Raw genomic sequence first — 22456 nt, forward strand, 5'->3', positions numbered from 1 at the left:
TAAAAACCTATTAAATTTTATTTTTTAAGAAAATCTATATAGGCTTAAGTTGCTATATATTTTTTTTCAGGTATAATTTGAAATAAACATTTTCTAAATTACTAGAATGCATTCTTCCCTTAAATATAATATTTTTATAAATTTATTTATTATTAGTGTTTTAGAGAGTCTATTTAAGAGTATTTATAAAGATTCTAACTTTAATTATCTATATTTTTAGAATAAAAAGAAATATTAGATTTAAACTTATTTAACTTTAAATTTTCATATTAATCTAAATCATTAATAATTTAGGATTAACATTCAATATTATTCGAAATATTACCATCAGCTATATTTATTATATAATTAAAAAAAAATAAAAAAATATAAAATTCTGTAAATAAAATAAATTATATATATTTATATTAATCATACATAAAAATATTAAATAAATATAATTTTATATTTATTATGTATTATTTATTTTATAATTATGTTTATATATTTAATTTTATATGAACCTATTAAAACTCCTTTATATCTTTTTTATACAAAATGCTTCAAATATACAATATCTCCATATTTTAAATTCCTAATTTTTTATTTTTATTATTACATTTTTTATTAATTAAGATTTTAATCATTATCATTCCCTTATTGGGATTTCTAATTTTCTAAAATAGCCTCAGAAATAATATTTTTTTCAATCTAACCATTTAAATCACTTAAATATTAATTCTAGGATATATTATCAACATTATCCAAAAAGATTTAAATACATCTTCTTCTTTTAATATTATTAATTATATTCAAAAATAACTAAGTCGTATCTTCAATATATTCAAACATTTTTTATATAGATATTTTTATTAAAAATTAAAAAATATTTATTAAATAAAATAGAAAAATATTTATTTATTTACATTTAAATTATTTTTAAGTTTTTTATATTTAATTAATTATTTATCTTATTTTTTAATGGCTTTAGATAAGTTAAAATATTTAAAAATTAAGAACAAGAAGTATACAGTTATAGATAAATTTATGTATTGTGAATCTTAAGTATTAGGTGAAGGTGCTTTTGGATGTGTATACAAAGGAATGTATGTTCCAATTAAACAAAAAGAATTAATTGAATAATATATTGCAATAAAACTTATGAATTTAAATATAAATGTAGGTATTTAGAAAATAGAGAAAATAGAAAAAGATGATGATTTTGAATCTATAAAAGCCGAAATATAAACTTTATAAAAATTAAATCATCCTAATATTGTATCATTAATTGATGTAAAGAAATATAAAAATACAATTTATATGATAATGGAATTTTGTTAACATGGTGATTTGTATGATTTTTTAGGAAGAAAAGGACAATAATTAAATAAGAAAGATCTTACAGAAATTGAAATTCGTTATTATTTTTCTTAAATATTAGAAGCATTTAAATATTTAAGAAAAAATAACCTTATACACAGAGATGTTAAACCTCAAAATATATTAGTCAACAATAATGTTTTGAAAGTAGCAGATTTTGGATTTGCAAAGGAAGTAAAAGAAAAAGAAATTGAAAAAAGCTATAAAGGTACTCTTACTACACTTTCTCCTTAAGTTTTGTAAGGAAATTATACTCATAAATGTGATATTTATTCACTAGGATGTACACTTTATTGGATTATGTATAATGATTATCCATATATGTAATACATGAAGAATTAAGTTCAATTAGTGGAAATTTAAAAAAAAAATCCTGTTAAATGTCCTGATAAACCTAACTATAGTGAAGACTTAAAAAAAATCTGTGAAAGAATGTTAATTTATAAAGAAGAAGATAGGATTTCATGGGAAGAATTATTTGAGTCTAGTTTATTTAATTAAAGACTTATATTAGAAACAGGAAAAATTAACATTTTAAACGTTATAAATTATGATAACATTAAAGAAAAAGAAGTAAAAGATATGTGGACAGGATTAAACATAATAGAATATGATGAGAAACAATTAGACGAAGCTTAAAATTAAGCAGAAGAATATATTTAAAAAATCGAAGAAAAACAAAAAATTTCAGAAGTTTTTTATATGCTTTTAAAAAGAATCGAATTCGAAAAAGGAAAGGCCTCCTTTTTAAGAAAAGTTCTTGAAAGAATTAATGATTATTCAGTTAATGGAAAGGTTATATTATTAAAAAATATGCATTAGATTAAAGATTTACTAAAAATTGTTTAATATGGTTTAATTAAGTAAGAATTAGTACTTCTTCATGGACTAACAGAAAAATTATAATAAAAAGAAAAATAATTTGAATTTACAGATTAAGAATGGTTGTATTTTCTTAAGGATTAAGAATAAGCTAAACTTATAATAGCAGCATTAAATAAAGATATTTCTGTAATTACAAGTCTATTCTTTTAAGATATACATAAAAATGTTTAGATTCTAAAAAATATAGAACTAAATTAGAGCATTACGGCTATACTTACTGATGTTTTCTGGAATAAAGATTTTTCTATTAATTATGAGTTTATGATTTAGTTTTTCAAAGTGATTAAACTTCTGATATTTTTACTATATCCTGAAATACAAAGATATGAAAATCATAATAATGCTTCTGAAAGAGTAAGAGATACTCTTTTTTTAATAGATGATTTGTTTATTGTTTTAAATCTTAATAATATTTTTATTTGGGATACAAATAACATAATTAACTTTAATTAGTTTTTCTAAAAAAGGTTAAGAGATTATAATGAAGAAAGTATTTTCAAAATAATTTAATAAAGAATAAAAATTAGTTATTAAACATTTATAAAAGAGTGAAAAAAATTAAATAAAGGGAAATAAAAAATAAATGTACTTTTTTTTTTTAAATTTCGGTTTTATTTTTATTTTTCTTATAAGTTAAATTTAATTTAATGCTAATTTAAATAAAAAATTATTTATTATAATGCAGTATTTTTAAATTTATTTTTATTAATTTTAACTGATAAGTATTTATTTTAATAATTTATAGTATTATTACAAAAATATTTAACATATTTATAGTAATTCATGTTATTTATCAATATACTTTTAATATACTTTATTCTTTAAAAACAAAAAATTAAAAAAAATAATAATTTTCTTGCATATTTTTTATTAAATTTTATATTTATAGTCAAAATTTATTTATATTTATTAGATATTTATTTTCAAAAATTAATATAATTATTAAAATTTAAATTATGTACGATTTTAAAGCAGATAGAAATAACAAAAGTCTTCCTTCTAACTGTAGAATTGATTTAAATCCATAATAATCTAAACATTATTTTGATTAAGTTGTATTTGACAGTTAATTTGATTCAGGAAATTTAGAAAAAGTATAAAAAGTTTCAAATAATTAAGTAATAATATAAAAATTATTTCCTTTTGATTTATATTTAATTTTTTAAAAAAGTTCGATTTATGGATATCAAATGATTGCAAAAATACTTAAAAAGCCACTAATTATAGAACATGGTTTTATTTTTCAGTAGTTGGATTTTTAGCTGATAATAATTTAATATAATTTACTATTAAAAATATGAATTTTTAAGTAAATGAATTTTTAAATTTTCGATGAAATAATTTTATTTTATTTTAAAAGAATAAATTATTTAGAGAAGGGATGGCACCAACATATAAAAGTTCTTTAAATAATATATGGGAAAGAGTAAAAGGCAATATAAGCTATTAAGTAAAAAAATGTAAAAAAAAAGGTTTGAATAAAATAAATAATAAAAATAAAGGAAAAACCTGATGTAGGACTTGAAGTTTCTTGGTAATATAAATTCGAAATTGAATAAGAAAAAGTTTGGTTTTCATTTACTTATCCCTTTTCTTATGAAGAAAATTAAGTATAAATAATTTTTATTTTTTTCACTCTCTCTTTAAATATAAATAAAAAATTAAGGAAATATTATCTTATTATGAAAATAAATATTAAGATGATTCTTTAATATATTTTAATAGAAGTATATTAAGTCATTCATTAGAAAAAAGAAATATAGAACTAATTACAATAACATCTCATAAAAATAAAGAAATAGAAAATTTTGAAAAATAATCTTTTTTTGTTTCTTAAAATCCTCCTTATATTTTTAAAAAAAAGAAATATATTTTCCTTTCTGCTAGAGTCCATCCAGGTGAAGTACCAGGTTCACATGTCTTAAATGGAATCATAAAATAACTTTTGAATAAAAAAGATTAAAGAAGCTAAATTCTACTTGATAATTTTGTATTTTATATTGTTCCAATGATAAATCCTGATGGAGTTTATAGAGGTTATTATAGAACAGATACTTAAGGTTTAAATTTAAATAGGTTTTATATAAATCCATCTATATAAGTAAATTTAAATAAAAATTTTAAAATAAAAAAAATATAGAATCATCCATCAGTTTATTCAATAAAATAATTAGTAGTAAATTTAAGTGAAACAAAAAGACTCTGTTCTTACATTGATTTGCATGCGCATGCTGGTCAGAAAGGAATATTTATGTATGGAAATTGTGTTGATTTAAAAAATTAAGTTCATACTTGCCTTTTTCCACGCTTAGTAGCAATAAATTCACCTTACTTTGATTATGAAGCTTGTAATTTCACAGAAAAAAATATGTATATTAAAGATAAAGGAGATGGATTATCGAAAGAAGGTGCAGGAAGAGTTGCGCTTTATAAAGTTATTTTTTGTTAATTTATATATTATAAATAAAATAAAAAGGCGACTAAACTAAATCTTTTTTATACTTTAGAATGTAATTACAATACAGGAAATATAATAAATTTATTAGTATAATAATAATATAGATAATAAGATTTAGGCCTATAATAAAATAAAATTTATGATAAAGATATAATTATAAAAAATTTGGATTAAAAAATTTAAAAGAGTTCTGTTTTTTATACTCCTGAAATTTATGAATAGGTAGGTGAAGCATTATGTGATTCTTTTCTTGATTATTACAAATTACATCCTTATTCTAGAATACCAAATACTGTTTATTAAACTTTAGCAGTAAAATAAATCATATAAATTTATATATTTATAAATATATATATATATATATATATATATATATATACATACTTATCAATTTATTATTTAATAGACTTTAAAAATTAAATTGGCTTATAATCTACTAAAATAATAACCTTTTAAATATTGTTCTTATTTACGAAAGTTATAAAGGCATATAGCAGCATAAGGTGAAAATTTAGATAAGGTTTTAAAGTGTTTATGGGTTTATTTAAATACAGGAATTAAAAATAGTTTCGAAGAATCAAAGTATTATCAAAATAACTTAAATTAAAAGCAAATAAGAGAAGATGAAGAAAACTGTTATATTAAATAAAGACCCTAAAGCACTAAAAAAGAAAAAATTTAAAGTTAGTTATTATTAGAAGAATATTAGAATAAATTCGAAGTTTAAGAAAATACAGAATATAGTTTAGAAAGAAAAAAAAATACAGGTAGTAGTCTAAAATAAAATAAAAGAAAATAAAAAACTGAGTTAAATAAAAGAAAAACTATAAAAAGCAACTTTAGAATAAAACAATAGGATAAAAAAAATGAAGGCAATTAAATAAATAATTAAGAAAATATTATTAGAAAGATTAGAAGTATTATAAATACTTAATAATAAATTCCTTTTTAAGATAATAATAGTGTTATTAAATAAAATAGAATTATTATAGATACTTTAGATAAATAAAAGAAATAGAAAGCCAGTGAAAGTATTAAATGGTAAAATACAAAGTATGAAAATAAAAAATAATATTCTAGATTAATTGGGAAAATTAATAAGATTTGAATACTATATTCATTATTATGCATAAATTTATATAGATTTTTTTTTAGATATTAATAAATATTTTTATTATAAAACTATTTTAAATGAAAAAAAGAATATATATATATATATATATAAATATAATATTTATATAAAAATAAATTTGATTGTTATTTTTTATAAAATAATCTATGTTTTGCTTTATTTATTATCAATTTGATTTTCTTTATAAATATTTGTTTAGTATTTTAATTTTTTTCATATTATCTTCTCTAAATGCTTTACTTTATATTAGATAATCGTTTTAAATAATTGGAAATTGGCTATTTTATTTTAGAAATTTCACTTAAATATCTTAAACATTTAAATTAATTTTATTAATTATATTTTTTTAAATATCCTCATTTTTTCTATTATTTTCTAAAATATTTAATTTAATATTTTTCTTAACTGGGAATTTTTTTTTTTCAAATTTAAACATATTTTTATATATTTTCAATTATTTTCCTTAATATTCCTATTATCTTTTGTTAATTATATTTGTAGATTAACTTAAATGATCAAAATTAAAAATTTATTAAGATTATAAGAGTTAATTATTATTACGATTATTTTGATTATTATTACAGATTTGTTTTTATTTTTTTCGTAAAATAAATTGATATTCGGAAGTTTCTTAGAGTTGAAATTATCTGATTGAAGGAATAGATAACTCTTGAGAATATTTAATGTTTTTATAAGAACATAATTAATTTTAATTGTTTTATTTTTCATATTAACTAATGTTTTTGTTCCTTAAAACTTTATCTTTTTCTTTTTAAATTCCAATTATATTTTGTCTTTCTAAAGAGGATGAAAAGTTATTATTATATTTAGGAGGTAAACATATAGAGTTTTTACTATTTTCATATTAATTTCTAATATGTTTTTTTAAAAAGTTATCTCTGATTTATTCAGGTAAAGAATCAAAGGGAAAATTAATAAGACAAAAAGTATCCATTTAAATAAATTTTTTAAAAAAGCTTGATTAAATTAAATTTAATATATTTTTAGCTTTACTGTAAGAATATGCATTTTCAATTCTAAAACGTTCGGTTCTTGCTATTTCATAAGCTAGTTGTTTCCTTAAATTATCTGTATTTTAAAAAGTAGTATTTGGAATTCTTGAATGGGGATTTTTATCAAATATATCCAAAATACTAATAAGAATTGCTCTTCCTGTATTTTAGTAGGTATTTTCAGTAAATAGAATTTTCCCATTATTCACAATTACAGGATTACAATCTTAAATTTCTGATTGTTTATCTAAACAAAACTATTTTTAGTTAATATTTAAAATTAATTCTTTATTAGTTTCATCTTGCAATTCATTTTTATTTATAGAATGGTGAAATCCACATTCCAAAGTATAACTATGTAATATTTTAGTAACTTAGTATAAATAAACTCGTCCACATCCCTCTTTAGTAAGTTCTTCTAATTTATCCTATTTATAATAAAAATATAAAGTTAATTAAAAATAAGATATATATATATATATATATATATATATATATATATAAATAAATAAAAATATATCTTATATATATTTCAATTAATTTTTATTAATATATTTAATTTTATATTTATCATTATTTTATTATTTAATTATATATTTATTTTTTTATTTTATTATATTTTTTTTATTAATATTATATATACATTTATTTTTTACTTTAGCCTTCATTTAAGTTTTTGAAAAATTACAATTATTATATTCAAAATAAGGATCATTTTATGCCATTATTTTGGCAAATACTTAACTTTCTACTTGCTATGAAAAATCTTCAATTGCATTACCAAACACAAACATTCCTTTTTTAGCTGCATGTGAATGTAAATCAATATAAAATGCTAATTTATTTTCTAGATGTAGATAATTAATTAAACTTTTCATTGCAAATATTGATGGTTATTTAATAGGATTAGCAATATTATAATATCTATTTAAGTTTTAATTATATATATCCATTCTATAATGACCATTATAGACTCCGTCAGGATTAAGCATTGGTATAATATAAAAAACGAAATATTTTCTTAATAAAAAAGATCTTATATCATTCTTATTTAATAAAAAGTTTACTATTCCTTCCAAAACATAGCTTGAAGGTGTTTCCCCAGGATGAACTCTTGCTGATATTAATATAATTTATTTTGAGGTCTTAAATTTAGGAGTTCTTTTTTCATTTTTTCTATTAGGAAATAAATCATCATTTAAATAAGATTCTTAAGAATCAGGAATTTTATTATCATGAGATGTTATTGTTAGTAAATAAATAATTCTTTTTTCTGGGGTATATGCAAATATTTCTTTATTTAAATATATTTCATTTGAATCCTGATTTAGTGCATATAAATTATCAATATATTAAATATATCTATCATAGCTATAAGGATAACTAAAACTAAAATAAACACATTCATCTGTACTTATTTATGCAAAGTCATAAGTAAAACTTAGTGTAAGTATGTTTTATTCATTGTTATACTTTATTTTTATTTATAATTTAATTATTTATAAATTATTTATTTACTTATATTTATGGTTAAATTTCTAATCTTCTCTATTATCCTTCTTTACCTATTCTATATACAGGTCTATATGAAGATGTATTATCATTCTTTTAAATTATTAAAATTGATATTTTTATTATTTTTTACTGCCCATAATATATAAAGCATTTTCAATTTGATAATATTAAATTTTATTTAAGATGTAAATCCTTTAACATAAAAATAAAACCAACTTTTAGACCATCCTTCTTCTTATTTGTCTGAGTTATAATCAGATGCTGGATATAATGAATACTTTAAAATACTTTGTATTTTTATTTTAACCCAATTGACATATATATTTTTTTTTTCAAAAAATAATATTTACTTCATCCTATGCGATTTAAATTACATTACCACAGTTTCCTGAATCAAAGTTACTAGAAAATAATATTTTATTATCTTCAAAATAGAAATCTTGATGTTAAGGAATATTCATATAATTATTTTTCTTTTTATTTCTTTATTATTTTATTTATTTTAATTTATTAATCTTATTATTAAATTAATTTTATTTTTATTTATTTATATAAAATTTTATTTTATACAATTATATAAAAAATGTTGTTATATTATTTTTTTATATTTTTAATTTAATAAAAAAGTAAATATTTTTGTTTAGTTATTATAATAATCTTTTTACATAAATGTATTTATTAGTTTTTTAAATAAAAATTACTTTAAATTTATTATATTGTAAAAGTAAATCCTTTTTTAAATTATTAAAATAAAATGGAAATCAAAATTGTATTAATAACTTAAAATTATTTTTTTTAATAAATAAAAAATAATAATAAATTTACTTTATATTGTATATTTTAATTTATTTTATTTATATTAAATATAATATATTTAATTTTTTTTAAATTTTTTATTTTAATTAATTAAACTTTTAAAATATATTACTTTCATTAATATATGTATAACAAAATTTATACTTGATTTTTTTTATATTTTATTAACCGTTAATTATACTTTCTATTTAAAAAATATAATAATAATTAAATAAATATTAATATAAATTAAAAAATTAAATTAAATAATTTAAATAAAAATAAAATGATTATATTTATTATATTATATATTATATTTAATATTTCATATATAAATATAAATATAATATTTAAATAATAAAAGGAATAATTATAATAACTACATTTAAAATATAATATAGAAACCAGAAATAATAAATTCCTATAATTATTAGTTATTTAGTAAAATAAATAAATCTAAAATAAATAAGATTCTTTACAAATATAAAATAAATAAGAATCCCTAAACACATACCCATAATAAGTAAGTTTTTATAGGAAGTGGAAATAATGAAAACTTAATTAAATAATATTATAGAATAACTATAAAAAATATTAATTTGTAATTATTATATATTTTTATTAGAATTTGAATGGGTTTAAACTTAAATAAGAAATAGAATAATAAAAATCAAAAAAACAAAAAATTATAAAAAATAATTTTTAAAACAAATAAAATAAAGTTAAATCACATATAAAATATAAATGTAAAATAATATACAAATCCCAATTAGTTTTAATAGAAATTTGAACACAAAAATAAGGGGTTTTTAATTTATTCAAGTTGATTTCTATTAAAATCATATAGATTAGATGCTAATAAAGAAAGTTATTTAAACAAAGTGCATATTTTTTGAATAAAAGAAGTATATAGGGAGTTTTGATTAATAAACTAACAAATTTTAATTGTAGAATAGGAATATATATTATATCTGATATTAAATAATTCATAGAAGAGTTTTATATGAATAAAAAAATTAAATACCAGGATATAATAACGGTTTTTTTATGCGTCTATAATATACAATATATCGTGAATCCACTTTCTTATGGATAAAAGAAATTTTTTATGTAAGATATTATTTACTTATTACTAGTACTTTACCTTTTATTGTTTTATTTTTTTATATAATCCTAGTTATTTAAGGGTTTCAATTAATGTAATATGAAAAAATGTATATAATTATTTATAAGTAAATATATATAGTGCTGGTGATATATACTCATCCTTTAGAAATACTGCAATTTTGAAAAAAAGAAGATCCTGAGTTTTAAAAGTAAAAAGAAAGAAAATAAAATTTGAGCTTAATAAACGAAATTTTATAAAACAATATAAAATTAAGAAATATTTATAATATTAATCCAGTTGAAATTTTTAAAAAAATTAAATAAATACTCTCTTATGTTATAATAGGTACCGTAAAAAAAGGTATTATAAAAAAAAATGCATTATAAAAAAAGGTATTATTATAATATCTTCTAATATTTATTTTTTAGAAACTAATTTAAATTCATCACTTTTTAAAGGTTTTTTTATAAATTAATGTTTTTCTTAATTTATTTTTTAAGACAATTTTATCCAAAAATAAGTAAATCCTCTAAAGTTTTATATATAAAATATATCATAAGATAATATAGATTTATTAATAATAAATATTAAAAAAATTAAATTTTCGAAACTTTTGATAAAGGAATAATATATAGCAAGCAATATTTATATATAACTAAAAAAACATTGAAAATTTCAATATATTTAATTTTTGTTTTTTTAAATAAATAAATAAATAATACTAATAATAAAAAAAAGTTTAAAGAAAAAATAATTTTTTCATTAAAAATACTTAAAAATAATATTTTTAATTAAAACATCTCTATCTTAAGTAGTAAAATCATTAGAATTTACTACATCATATTTAACCCGTTTCTATAAAAATTTAATTTTAAATTAACTTCGATAAGAATATGTATTTTTTTCATTCAAAAACTGATGTGTAGGCCCATTAATATCTAAATGAAGAGTAGTATTTTCATTTTGAATTAAAAAATCTATTTCATAATTAAATATATAATGCTTAATTGGGAAAACTTTAATATTTTTTTCTGAAAAATATTCATTTATGTGATATTGTAATGATATATACACTTCTTCCTCTAATCTAGACATATATTTTAATTATAATGGTGCTTATATTTATTTAAGAAAATTTTTTTTGATGTTTTCATAAAGTTATTTTAAATGAAAGTTATTTAAAATACATTATTAAAGAGATATCTTACCTTATTAAACTAAAATTTCGGTGTTTTTATAAAATATAAAATAAGGGGAAAACATAATATCTTTTTAAGAAAATAAAAGTTAAGTAAATTCATGAAAACAATTATCTGGTAAGTATATTAGATAAGTAAGAATTTAGTCATAATTTAATTAAAAAGGACAATCGATTAATATAGAAATAGCCTTTTTTTCAAATGTATTTATTAATTAATCATTCTAAGAATACAAAGATGAAATCGAAATGAATTAAAGTAACGAAATAAACTTAGAAGACGTATCAATATTTATTTCGTTTAGTTTTTCAATTAAAATATTTTATAATAGTACTAAAGGAATGTAGTAAAGGTTCAAATCAAATAAGTTATTACAAAAATATATCTCTTTTTAAATATCAAAGTTTTTTTAGTCTAATTTTGTGTTTATATATTTAGTAATATTTATTAAAATTTCAGGCCTTTGTAATTTGTAGAATTTTATTAGATTAGTATACATATAAATATTTTTTATTTCATAGTTTTTTAAATAATCCAATAATTTATAATACTCTTCATTATTTTATTATTATATTTCATTCAAAATTCTTATTTTTAAACAAAAAAAATATATATAAATAGTTATTAATATTTTTACGTTGATATTCTGTTTTTGGGTAGATTTGATTAGTTTACGAAAAATGCTATTTTTCTATCTAAACGAATAAATTAGGAAAAGTTTTAAGCAAATTCTTTATTTATTTCTTTATTACCATAATAATTCAGTAATTTTGGAAGTTATTAAAGATTTAATTCTGTTAATTAAACTACTAGATCAAGCAAAAACGGGTCTTAATACATATTTTTGGAAATATTTATATTTTTATCATAAAAGTTAATAATTTTTATAAGTTAAGTTTCATTAAATTTAATTAAATTTTTTTAAATAATAGTTTATAAATTTTAAAATTATTAAGGAAATTCAAATTTTTGAAAATTCTCGAATATTTTTAAGGAATAAACAATTTATTATAAATAAGTTTTATCATTTAAATTTTCAGAATAAATTTAAAAAAAAACTTTTATTAAGTCCTTGTTTGTGCTTTTGAATATTAATGAGTCTATACTTATTAACTCATCTAAAGTTGAATTTTTTAATTTTTGTAAAATTTATATTGTTATTTTATCTTTATATATATATTCTAATTATACTAAGGATTTAATTGGAATTTTATTTATATTTACTTTTATTATTTTTTCATAAAAAAATTAGGTTTTTTATTCATCTATTTATATTATATTAATTATTGTTTATATATAATCATCTGAATATTTTAATAAAAGAACATCAGATTAATTAATTAATTATTCTTCAAGCTATTTTAGTTATTGGAATATCTATGTGTCTTAAATAGGGCCTTTTTATTTTAATATATATATTTATTAAGTTAAGTTATTAAAATATTGAATTTAAGAATAATTTATGCCATCTTTTTATTGAATTTATTTAATATAGGAGTTAAATTATTCAATTTGTTGGTTTATATTTAAAAAATTTGTCTCAGATTAAAGGCTATAATTTAGGTTTGTATTTGATTTGATATTTTATAATGACAATTGTCTTCTTGGTTTAAGTTTTAAAAACTATTGAGTAAAGTTTTTTAGAAATTGCATTTTTATAAGTATAATTTTAAAGATTTTTTTTTTCTTAAAAAAAAAAAAAAAAAGTAATAAAGGTTAAATTTAAATATATATCCAAAAATATTAATTTCTAAATATTATATATTTTTTTTATAAAAATAAATGATAATTTACAATTTTTAAGAATATTTTTATTTTAGTAAAAAAATAATAAAATGTTTTTTTATATATAAACTAAATTAGAAATTATATATTGAAGATATAAATTTGTAAATTATCTACTCTTAATTAAATAAAATAATTTTTATATATTTTTAAAAATAAGAAATTCCCCCACATTAAATATTTTAAACAACTATTTTCTAGCATTTTAATTAATTTAATATTTTTAAATCAGTTATAGACTTGAACATTATTAGGAAGATCCCAAGGCCCATAAAAAGTTCTTTTTTTTAATTGTTATACTTATTAATTTTTTTTTTTTTGATTATTTACCTTTTGTATTAAAATAACCATATCAACCATAATGGGCATATAAATGTTATTGATATTAATCTTTTTTTTTTTTTAATATAATATAGTAAATTAGTAAAATCTATATAAAAACATGAATATATGTAAAAATGCAATTGTTTTAGAAAAGCTAAAGAGAATTAAAAAAATAACAATGGAAATAAATATTAAACAATATTTAAAAAAATTTTATGAATAATCCTATTATTTTTTTAAATATTTTACAAATGAAAATATTTTTAATAACTTTAATAGATCTTTTGAAAAATTGTGCAAATATAAATAATCTTTATTAATTTTTAAACTAAAAATAAATTAATGAAATATAGTTATATTTACATTAAAGAACTTAGTAAGAGAGTAAATACTTACAAATCTCTGTGCAATCTAGACCCAAGAAGTGCAGAAAATCCATAGGCAGCTAATGTAGATGAGTCGCAATTCCAACTATGAGGTCTAAAGTATATTAGTAAGGTTTAATATATAAAAATTATACAATAAATGAATTATATTTTCTTTACTAACAAATGTTTTCATAATTATAGTTTTTAAAAATTAAATGATACAAAATTAATCCTTTTTTTATTATTTTTTTTGTTAATGTTTATTTAAAAAAATTTATTATATTTTACCAGTTGATAATGCATATGTTGTATTATCTGCATATGTTTCGTTAACAGTTTTCATAATAGGTGATAATACAAACAAAGTAGAAATCAAAATAATAAATCTTTTAAAATTCTTATAAATAGTTTAAGTTTTAATGATTATTTTAGATAATACAATATAAACAAAAGTACAAATCATACATAGTATGGTTATTATTGAAATTAAAACGCCTTCTACTAATTTTTAAGAATACATACTATAAAATATTATCAAAAAAAGCATGACTAAGTTAACTGACCAAGACAAATCAAATGTCTTAATAACAATTTCTTGCAATTATAAATTACTTCTGTTATCTTAGATAATATATTATTTTTTATTTAAATATTTATTGTATACTCTCTTGTATTAAAGAACTTAAAAATGTATTATCAAAATAGTTATCTTCTATACCATATTATTATTTATATAATATTTTTTTCCATTATTTTTTTGAGGCTTTTTATGGGGAATCTGAATGTTACTTATTTTATTTTAAATAAAATATTAAATCCATATATTTTTTTACACTTATACTATCTCTTAATCTTTTACATATAAAACATTAAGTATCTGATTAAGCAAATTTATAACCATCATAAGGACAATACTTAAAAGTATGTATATTTTATTCACTTTGCATATATTATTTGTTTATATTGCTTTTTGTTTTATTTTTTTTTCCTGTAATTTTATTAAATAGTTAATTAGAAAAAAAAAAAAAAAAAAAAAAAAAGAAGAGAAAAAATGGGTAATAATGTTATTTTGTATTTATTGAGTTTTTTATTTTTTTTAACAAAAAAAACAAAAGATAGAATAAATAAAAAACATTATTTATATTTTATATTATATTTATTTCCTTTTAATAATTTAATATTATATTTTCTTAAAAACTTATTATTATATAAGATTTTTTTATTTTATTTAAATAAAATTAATTTTTATTCATATATTTAATTATATATAAATAAATGATATTTTGTTGTTGTTAAAATATAATTTAATAATCAATGAAATATATCTCATTTGCGAAACTGAATTTCTCAAAACAATTAATTTAATAGTACATTAGCATATTAATCATATTAATTTTAATATTTTTAAGAAAATTATTTTTATTTATATATTATTGAAACAATTTAAAATAAAAATAAGTATTTTATGTTTTAAATTATTTTTATACAAAAATTTATTTTTTATATATAAAAATTATTTATTTTCATATTATAAAAAAATGACTGAAAAAACACTTTTAGTTGATAATCCGTTTTCCTTAGAAAATAATCGAAAGAAAGTTTCTTATTTAATTTAGAAACAAAAAATATATTTTTTTTAATTATAAAAAAATGGATAAAACAGCTTATTTAACAATTAGAAATATAAGAAAAAAAAGTTACATTTAAAAACGATTAAACAATTTATATAAAAAAAAAAAATTAAGGATAAAACATCAGACATGACTATAGAAGAAAGACTTTACTCGAAAACAAAAATATCTAAAAAATTTGGTATTATAAGAGCTTTAGATGAAGAAGGTATTAATAAAATAATAAATATAAATAAAAAAAATATAAAAAAGCCGAAAAAATGGCAAAAGCTAGAGAAGAAACATTAGCAAGGGATTAAAAAAGAGAAGAAGAATAAAAAAAGCATAAGAAGATACCAATATGGTGTGTATTTTTTTTTTAAGTTTTTTAATTTTTCTAAAATATAAGGAGTTCAACTGATAGTGATTTAAATAAGTAAATGAGTAGAATAAATAATCTTTTAAAAGAAAAAAGAGAAACAATAGCAGAATTTGTTTAAAAAAAAAGAGAAATATATTTGTCAAATATGAATATAAATAATAAAAAAGAAGAAACAAATAAATTAGAAGACTATATTAAGAACGAAAAAGAATCATTAAAAGCACGAAAATATGTAATATATATATATAATAATATATATAATAATAGATATATATATATATATATATATATATATATATATATATATATATATTATTAAAGTATTTTGAAAACGACTGGACTATGGTTAACAAATTTATAAAAGAAGTTGAAAATGAAGCTAACGAAGCATAAAAAGTATTAAAACAAAAATATTACATAAAATTTAAATTATTAAAATTAGGAAGCAGAAAAATAATAAAAAGAAAGAGAAAAAAACAAAGAAAAAATCAATTAATTTATTGCTGAAGTAGAAAGATGTGAATAAAAAATTAGTAGAAAATAAGAAGAATATTAAACTCTATTAACTTATAAATAATTTATTGATGGAATAATTGTATATAAAAAATAATTATTTTATATTTATTTCATTTTAAAATTATAAGGAAAAATATTAAGAAATATATGTTAATAGTAATTAATAACAATAAGAATAATATGAAGAGAAAAAAGATAACATTTATTTGACATAAAATGAGAATAATTCATGTAATAATATTTAGTAAACTCCTTAAGTAAAGAAAATACCTTTAAATCCTTCTTAGTTAAATGATATTTTAAATCATATTTAAGAAAAAAATTTATATTATTGTCAAAATAATAATGAAAATGAAGAAGATTATGAATAAAAAAAGCATTAAAATTATAATAAGAAGCTAAACTATTAAAAAATAAAAAAGAACATAAGGAAAGATTAAATGAACTTGAAAAACAAAAAGAAATAGAATTAAGAAGAAAACAATATTTGGAAAATTAGAAGAAATCAAACATAAGTAAGATATAGATTTCAGAAGGAGAAGACCTTGATATGGAAAAAATAAGCAAAAAAATATATTAAATTATAAAAGCTTTAGAAGAATATGATGCAAAGCCTAATAAAAATGAAAGAGAATAAACAGGAGTTACTAATGATTTATTTAATGCTTTATGTAGTCCTAATATAGATTCAAAAGAATTAAAAAATAGATGCATGTATATTTTAATTATTATTTATTATTTATTTTTATTTTATCATTTAGTATATAGAAAATAAATTAGAATAATTAACCAATTTTAGAGCAACTTACGATGAACCAGGAAGTGAGAAATAGAAATTATTACTTAATATTGAGAAATAGATAAAAAAAGAAAAAAGCAATAATAAATAAATAGAAGCTTAGAAGAAAAAACTTAAGATTTAAATTTAAGAATAAAAGAAAGAGAAATAAATCTAAAAAATAGAAGAAAAGGAAGATAAATTATGAGCAGGTCTATCATTTAGAAATAATAAAAAATTAAAATTGACACAAATTAAGATGATTAAGATGATGATGATAAATATTTAAGAGAAGAATTCGATTTTGTAGATGATGTATTAAAATAAGAAAAAAAATAATAAGAAAATAATACTAAAAAAAAAATAATAAAAATTGAAATATATTAAAATAAAAATTATATAAATATATATATAAATATATATATATATATTTATATATATATATATTTTATTTATTTATAAAATTTCCAAATATTTATATTTAAATTTTTGAATTTTTTTATTAGCAATAAAAACAAAAAATATGTATTTTAATTTTGAAGATTTAAGGAATCAAAAAAAGTATTTTTTTCAATAATAAATTCGTAATTCTAAAAATAAAGAAGATATATAATTGAAAAGAACTAAATTAGAAATAATTACATTAACAAACCTTGAAAAAACTTAAATATTTTATTAATTAATATAGGATACATTATACCATTTATAAATTTAAAACTATTAAAAATTTCATAAAAGATTGGTAACAATAAGAGACATATTAATAGATACTTAAGATGAATAAGAAGAGGAAAATCTTAGAGTTTAATTAATAAATAATACTTAATTTGTTCTTTAATTGTTTAATACTTTGAATTCAGGAAATAAAATAGAAAAGGAAGTTCAAAAAGAAATTTGCTGGATATTAATTTTGATAAGTTATGGCAATAGAAAAAATGAATGCTTAATTATGTGCTAAATAGGAGCTAATTTATTGCCTAATATATTAAAACTTTGCCAAGAAAATGAAATTTTAGAAATGATATTATAGCTTTTAGGAAATTTAATTGTTGATGGAAATGATGAATGTGGAAACTTAATTTTTTAACATGATAATTTCCTTATTATGAATCTTTTAGAAATCTATTAAAATTTAATTTGTTAATAAACAAAAAGCTAAGGATTTAGAAGTTTAATAAAATAATATGTTGAAGTTTTAAGTTATATACTAAAAAGAAAAAGTGAAATATAAAATATAGAAATGATAATAAAAGTTTTAAATGAATTATTTTTTGTTGATTTAGAAGAAATAAAATGTATTATATTGGAAAGTTATTGCTTTTTAGTAAAAAAAGAATAGATTTAGTCAAATTAATTAGCCTTAATATAAAATAAATGCTTATTATTATTTTTTTTCAATGTTTTTCATCTTAAAATTAAGTAGTTTGGAATTGTTTAGAATTATTAGAAAAACTTGTGGAAGAAAATGAAGTCGAATTCTTAAAAGATGAAGGAAATTGGAAATTATTTTTAAGTTGTTTAAAAAATGGATAACAAAATAAACTAAAAAACAAATGTATTTTGATTATTAAAAAGGCTTTGGAAAAATAAGATGGAGAATTTATATTTTAAAAGGCTTTTTAAAGTGATAGTGATTTTTTTTTTATTCTTCTTTAAAATTTAATAGAAAATTTTAAAGAAAATACACTTGAAGTTATGGTTTTAGGATTTTCATTTAAAAATTTAAAGATTTTAGAAAGAATTGACTGGAAGATTTTCTTGCTTTATTTTATAAAAATTAGTAAATTTTCGAAAAATTTTAAGATTTAAAAAATTGCTCTATATGGAATTAAGTTTATATTGGAAATGTGGAAGGATTCTAAATTAGAACAGGAAGTTATTGACTTCTTTTAAGATTCGAAAAAATAATTTTAAGATTAATTGGATGGAGAAATCGTAGGTATATTTAAGTATTTATAAGATTTAGTTATCTAATGAAAAAGAATACTTTAGGTTTATCTTATTTTTTAGAATTTGTTTTTATTTATTTATTAACATTTAAATTTTATATATAAATACTTATATATATATATATATATATATATATATATATATATATATATATATATATATATATATATATATATATATATTTTTCTAACAAAAAAAATAATAATAATAATTATATATTAATTATTTTACAAAATTAATACAATTATACAAAAAATGTCTTATGGAATTTTTAATTATGAAAATGATGAAATGTTTTTTATATTTTTCATTAAAAATTTTAAAAATTAATAGAGGCACTTGTATGATGCTTGTATATGATTTAGATGAAAACCAAAATAATGTATAAAAAAGCATGACGAAACCACAAAATACAGAATGTAAAATTGAAACAGATATTTTTTAAAAGAATTCAGAAGTAAGAAAAAAATTGAATAAATTATAAAATAAATTAGGAGTTTTCAAATAAAAAGCAAAGACCTATAAGTAGTTTTTAGACGAAAAAAATGAGTGAAAGTACAGGAAAAAAATCTGATTAAAACTATTATACATAAATAAATACATAGAATAAATTTGCATAAGTAGCGCAGAATACACAAAATACTTCTTCTATGGTAAATTAAATGTAATCTACAGTTTATAGTAACAGTGGAAAATAAACTAAAATGATGGAAAAAAAATTATAATATAATAATTAATAATAATAATAATAATTATAATAATAATAATTGTAATAATAATAATAATAGTATTCTTAAGATAGTTAATATTAAAATTTTGTTTAAATGATGAAAAACATAGATTAAGAAAAAGCTTAGTTATTTTTTACTCAATATTAATAATAATTATAAAATTAATAAGGAAATAATTAATATTGAATATTAAATATACATATAAAATATGTATTTATAATTTTTAAAAATTATGATTAATAAAAATAAAATAAAAAAATATTTTAAATTAAAAAAAATAAATATAAGTAAAAATTAAAATTTAAAATTATCCTTAATTTTATTATTTCAAAAATTTAATTTTAATAGACATTAAGATTTTAATATATGTTTATTTTTGCCAAAATTATTGAATATATCATCTAACTAAACGAAAGTACAAGATTAGTTTTCGTTTTATTGTTTAACTTATGGTTTAGAGATAAAATCATCTTTTGTGAATTTTTAATTCTAATATAAAATATAAATCTATTAAAATAAATAAAAAAAAATATATTTTACTATCCATTAATGTTTTAAAGCTTCTTCAGCACTAATTCTTTTTTAAGGATTTTTCTATAAAAGTTTTTCTAAAAAATTCAAAAAAAGTAAATCTTGTTCAGATTAGCATTTTATTTATTAAATTGGATCTAATTTTAGAATATTTTAAATGGTTTATTTTACATCATTGCTTTTTTATTTTTTATATATATAAAAAAAAGATATTTATAAAAATATTACTTTAAATCTTAAAAAGGTAATCTATTAAAGAATATACCAAACAAATTAACACCAAATGCAAAAATATCAATTTTATGCTAATAAAAATTTCCAGAGAGCATTTCAGGAGCTTTAAAATTAAGAGTACCAGTATTAGTAAATAACTTTTAAATAGTAATTTATTTAGAAACTGTAAAATCGATTATTTTAACTTATTAAGTTGTTTAATTAAACATTATATTATTACTAGATAAATCTCTATGTACTATTCCTAAAGAATGCATATAAGAAAGAGCTTTTAGGATTTACTTAGAAATAGTTTATATTTAAGATTAATTAAATTGATATTTTGAATTTAAATATTCAGTTAATGTTTTACCATTAAAAAATTCAGATACCAAATATGCCCGTTTTTTTTCTTTTTCGAGATAAAAAGAATCATATTTTATAATATTTTTATTATTTAATATTGACATAATACGTTATTCTTATAGAACTTCAAATAAATATTCAGTATCTCTATAATTAATTATTTTAACAGCATATGCTTTTTATAAAAAATCATCTTTTTTGTAACATTTCTTAACAACTGAATGACATCCCTAAATTTATTATTTAAAAAATAAAATAAAATATTAAAAATAATATAATATTAAAATAAGATTTATAAAATAAAATTTTAGTTTTAATAAATTTATTAAATATTTATTTATATATTTTTACTTCTCCAAGTTTTTAACCTAAAGTAAATTAATCTAAAAAAGTTTTTTCTTTATTTATTTTTTATTCTATATTTTATATTTTATCAATTTCTTATTTTGTAAAAGTTATCAATTTTAAAGAATCACATTTAAATGCATTTTAGAAATTTAATCTTCTTTATTACATTATGTTATTATTATTTTTTTTTTATGTTATCACTTCATTATCAGAATCATAATTTAACTCATCTATTTACCTTTTAATATATATTCTATTTTCTTATTAATTCGTTTCTATGTATTATTATAGTGTATCTTCTTCTTCTTCATTGCTCATTTAACAAAATTAAGATTTTTTGCATGCTATTGTTTGTAAATTAAGTTACCCTTAATGAAAAGTATTCGATTTCGGCCTAGTTTCAAAAACAAAATCTTCTTCCATTACTTTTTCTATATTTTATTGTTATATTATGTTATTTTATGAAGTTGCTTCTTATAAATTAGAAGTTTCATCATTATTAGATTATTTTTAGAAAATCTTGATAGGAAATTCTTGATAAGTTTAAAGTGATTCTTAAGTTGATAATTAATTTATTGTTTTATTTTCTTATTATTCTTCGATTTTAGATAATTAATTGATATAATTCATACTTGCAATTTAATTTTATAAAGCCATTTTATATAAATAATATTTAAGTATTTTTTTTATTTTTTTTTTCCACTTTTAATATATAATTAAATATTTATTTTTTTGATATCATAATTTTATTTTCTTATAAAATTATGATATCATAATTTTATTTTCTTACAAAAAATTTAAATTAGTTAAGATAAAATAATTTTTATAATAATAATTTAACGTTTTTTTAATTTTTTAGCAAATATTAAATATATAACCTTATTTCTTTGTATATCTTTACTCTATTTATTTAATTTTTTTTAAATTATTACGTTGATTTTTTTCTTTTCTTATTAAAATTTATATCAAACTTAATTTATAATTTTATTTAAGGTGTTTTTTATATTTTTCTTTTTTCTATTAATTATTTTATTTAGTTTAAGGCATTTAATAAAAATAAAACTTAAAATAAAATATATTGATTTGTTTT

The 22456-nt window shown here is 16.7% G+C and overlaps 4 protein-coding genes across 4 annotated transcripts, besides 31 other annotated features; 2 read left to right on the forward strand and 2 right to left on the reverse strand. All coding sequences in view use genetic code 6, as the record gives it.

The window, feature by feature from the left end:
* The first annotated feature begins 437 nt into the window (after nucleotides 1-437).
* Nucleotides 438-499: a microsatellite.
* An 806-nt stretch (nucleotides 500-1305) lies between these two features.
* IMG5_061240 (zinc carboxypeptidase family protein, putative) lies at nucleotides 1306-5731 on the forward strand (the record flags this gene model as incomplete). The annotated part of the gene is made up of 5 exons (XM_004037063.1): nucleotides 1306-2154; nucleotides 3747-3854; nucleotides 3911-4345; nucleotides 4385-5014; nucleotides 5684-5731. The coding sequence occupies 5 exons, from the start codon at nucleotides 1306-1308 to the stop codon at nucleotides 5729-5731; spliced, it is 2070 nt and encodes a 689-aa protein (XP_004037111.1).
* Nucleotides 5027-5079: a microsatellite.
* Nucleotides 5036-5081: a microsatellite.
* Nucleotides 5732-5905: 174 nt separating the features above from the next.
* Nucleotides 5906-5943: a microsatellite.
* Nucleotides 5944-6284: 341 nt separating this feature from the next.
* Nucleotides 6285-8823, reverse strand: IMG5_061250 (zinc carboxypeptidase family protein, putative; the record flags this gene model as incomplete). The annotated part of the gene is made up of 4 exons (XM_004037064.1): nucleotides 6285-6313; nucleotides 6849-7275; nucleotides 8366-8452; nucleotides 8713-8823. 4 exons carry the CDS (start codon nucleotides 8821-8823, stop codon nucleotides 6285-6287), a joined length of 654 nt encoding a protein of 217 aa, XP_004037112.1.
* Nucleotides 7314-7378: a microsatellite.
* Nucleotides 7388-7488: a microsatellite.
* Nucleotides 7391-7448: a microsatellite.
* Nucleotides 7392-7488: a microsatellite.
* Nucleotides 7406-7477: a microsatellite.
* Nucleotides 7406-7482: a microsatellite.
* Nucleotides 7408-7488: a microsatellite.
* Nucleotides 7451-7482: a microsatellite.
* Nucleotides 8328-8364: a microsatellite.
* A 380-nt stretch (nucleotides 8824-9203) lies between the features above and the next one.
* Nucleotides 9204-9252: a microsatellite.
* Nucleotides 9253-9364: 112 nt separating this feature from the next.
* Nucleotides 9365-9445: a microsatellite.
* Nucleotides 9367-9415: a microsatellite.
* Nucleotide 9446: 1 nt separating the features above from the next.
* Nucleotides 9447-9490: a microsatellite.
* A 1126-nt stretch (nucleotides 9491-10616) lies between these two features.
* Nucleotides 10617-10664: a microsatellite.
* A 755-nt stretch (nucleotides 10665-11419) lies between these two features.
* Nucleotides 11420-11450: a microsatellite.
* Nucleotides 11451-13477: 2027 nt separating this feature from the next.
* Nucleotides 13478-14284, reverse strand: IMG5_061260 (hypothetical protein; the record flags this gene model as incomplete). The annotated part of the gene is made up of 4 exons (XM_004037065.1): nucleotides 13478-13529; nucleotides 13937-14053; nucleotides 14164-14173; nucleotides 14230-14284. The coding sequence occupies 4 exons, from the start codon at nucleotides 14282-14284 to the stop codon at nucleotides 13478-13480; spliced, it is 234 nt and encodes a 77-aa protein (XP_004037113.1).
* A 672-nt stretch (nucleotides 14285-14956) lies between these two features.
* Nucleotides 14957-14981: a microsatellite.
* A 435-nt stretch (nucleotides 14982-15416) lies between these two features.
* Nucleotides 15417-15478: a microsatellite.
* Nucleotides 15433-15478: a microsatellite.
* A 223-nt stretch (nucleotides 15479-15701) lies between these two features.
* Nucleotides 15702-17475, forward strand: IMG5_061270 (hypothetical protein; the record flags this gene model as incomplete). Its single annotated transcript, XM_004037066.1, has 6 exons — nucleotides 15702-15780; nucleotides 15825-16165; nucleotides 16255-16329; nucleotides 16376-16528; nucleotides 16578-17163; nucleotides 17273-17475. The coding sequence occupies 6 exons, from the start codon at nucleotides 15702-15704 to the stop codon at nucleotides 17473-17475; spliced, it is 1437 nt and encodes a 478-aa protein (XP_004037114.1).
* Nucleotides 16169-16246: a microsatellite.
* A 74-nt stretch (nucleotides 17476-17549) lies between the features above and the next one.
* Nucleotides 17550-17600: a microsatellite.
* Nucleotides 17601-17623: 23 nt separating this feature from the next.
* Nucleotides 17624-17674: a microsatellite.
* Nucleotides 17644-17688: a microsatellite.
* A 1584-nt stretch (nucleotides 17689-19272) lies between these two features.
* Nucleotides 19273-19359: a microsatellite.
* Nucleotides 19360-19898: 539 nt separating this feature from the next.
* Nucleotides 19899-19964: a microsatellite.
* Nucleotides 19965-20132: 168 nt separating this feature from the next.
* Nucleotides 20133-20215: a microsatellite.
* Nucleotides 20216-21268: 1053 nt separating this feature from the next.
* Nucleotides 21269-21324: a microsatellite.
* A 775-nt stretch (nucleotides 21325-22099) lies between these two features.
* Nucleotides 22100-22160: a microsatellite.
* The last annotated feature ends 296 nt before the right edge of the window (nucleotides 22161-22456 follow it).

The sequence above is a fragment of the Ichthyophthirius multifiliis genome (assembly GCF_000220395.1).
Source record: "Ichthyophthirius multifiliis unplaced genomic scaffold scaff_1120509250278, whole genome shotgun sequence".
Classification (NCBI taxonomy): domain Eukaryota; phylum Ciliophora; class Oligohymenophorea; order Hymenostomatida; genus Ichthyophthirius; species Ichthyophthirius multifiliis.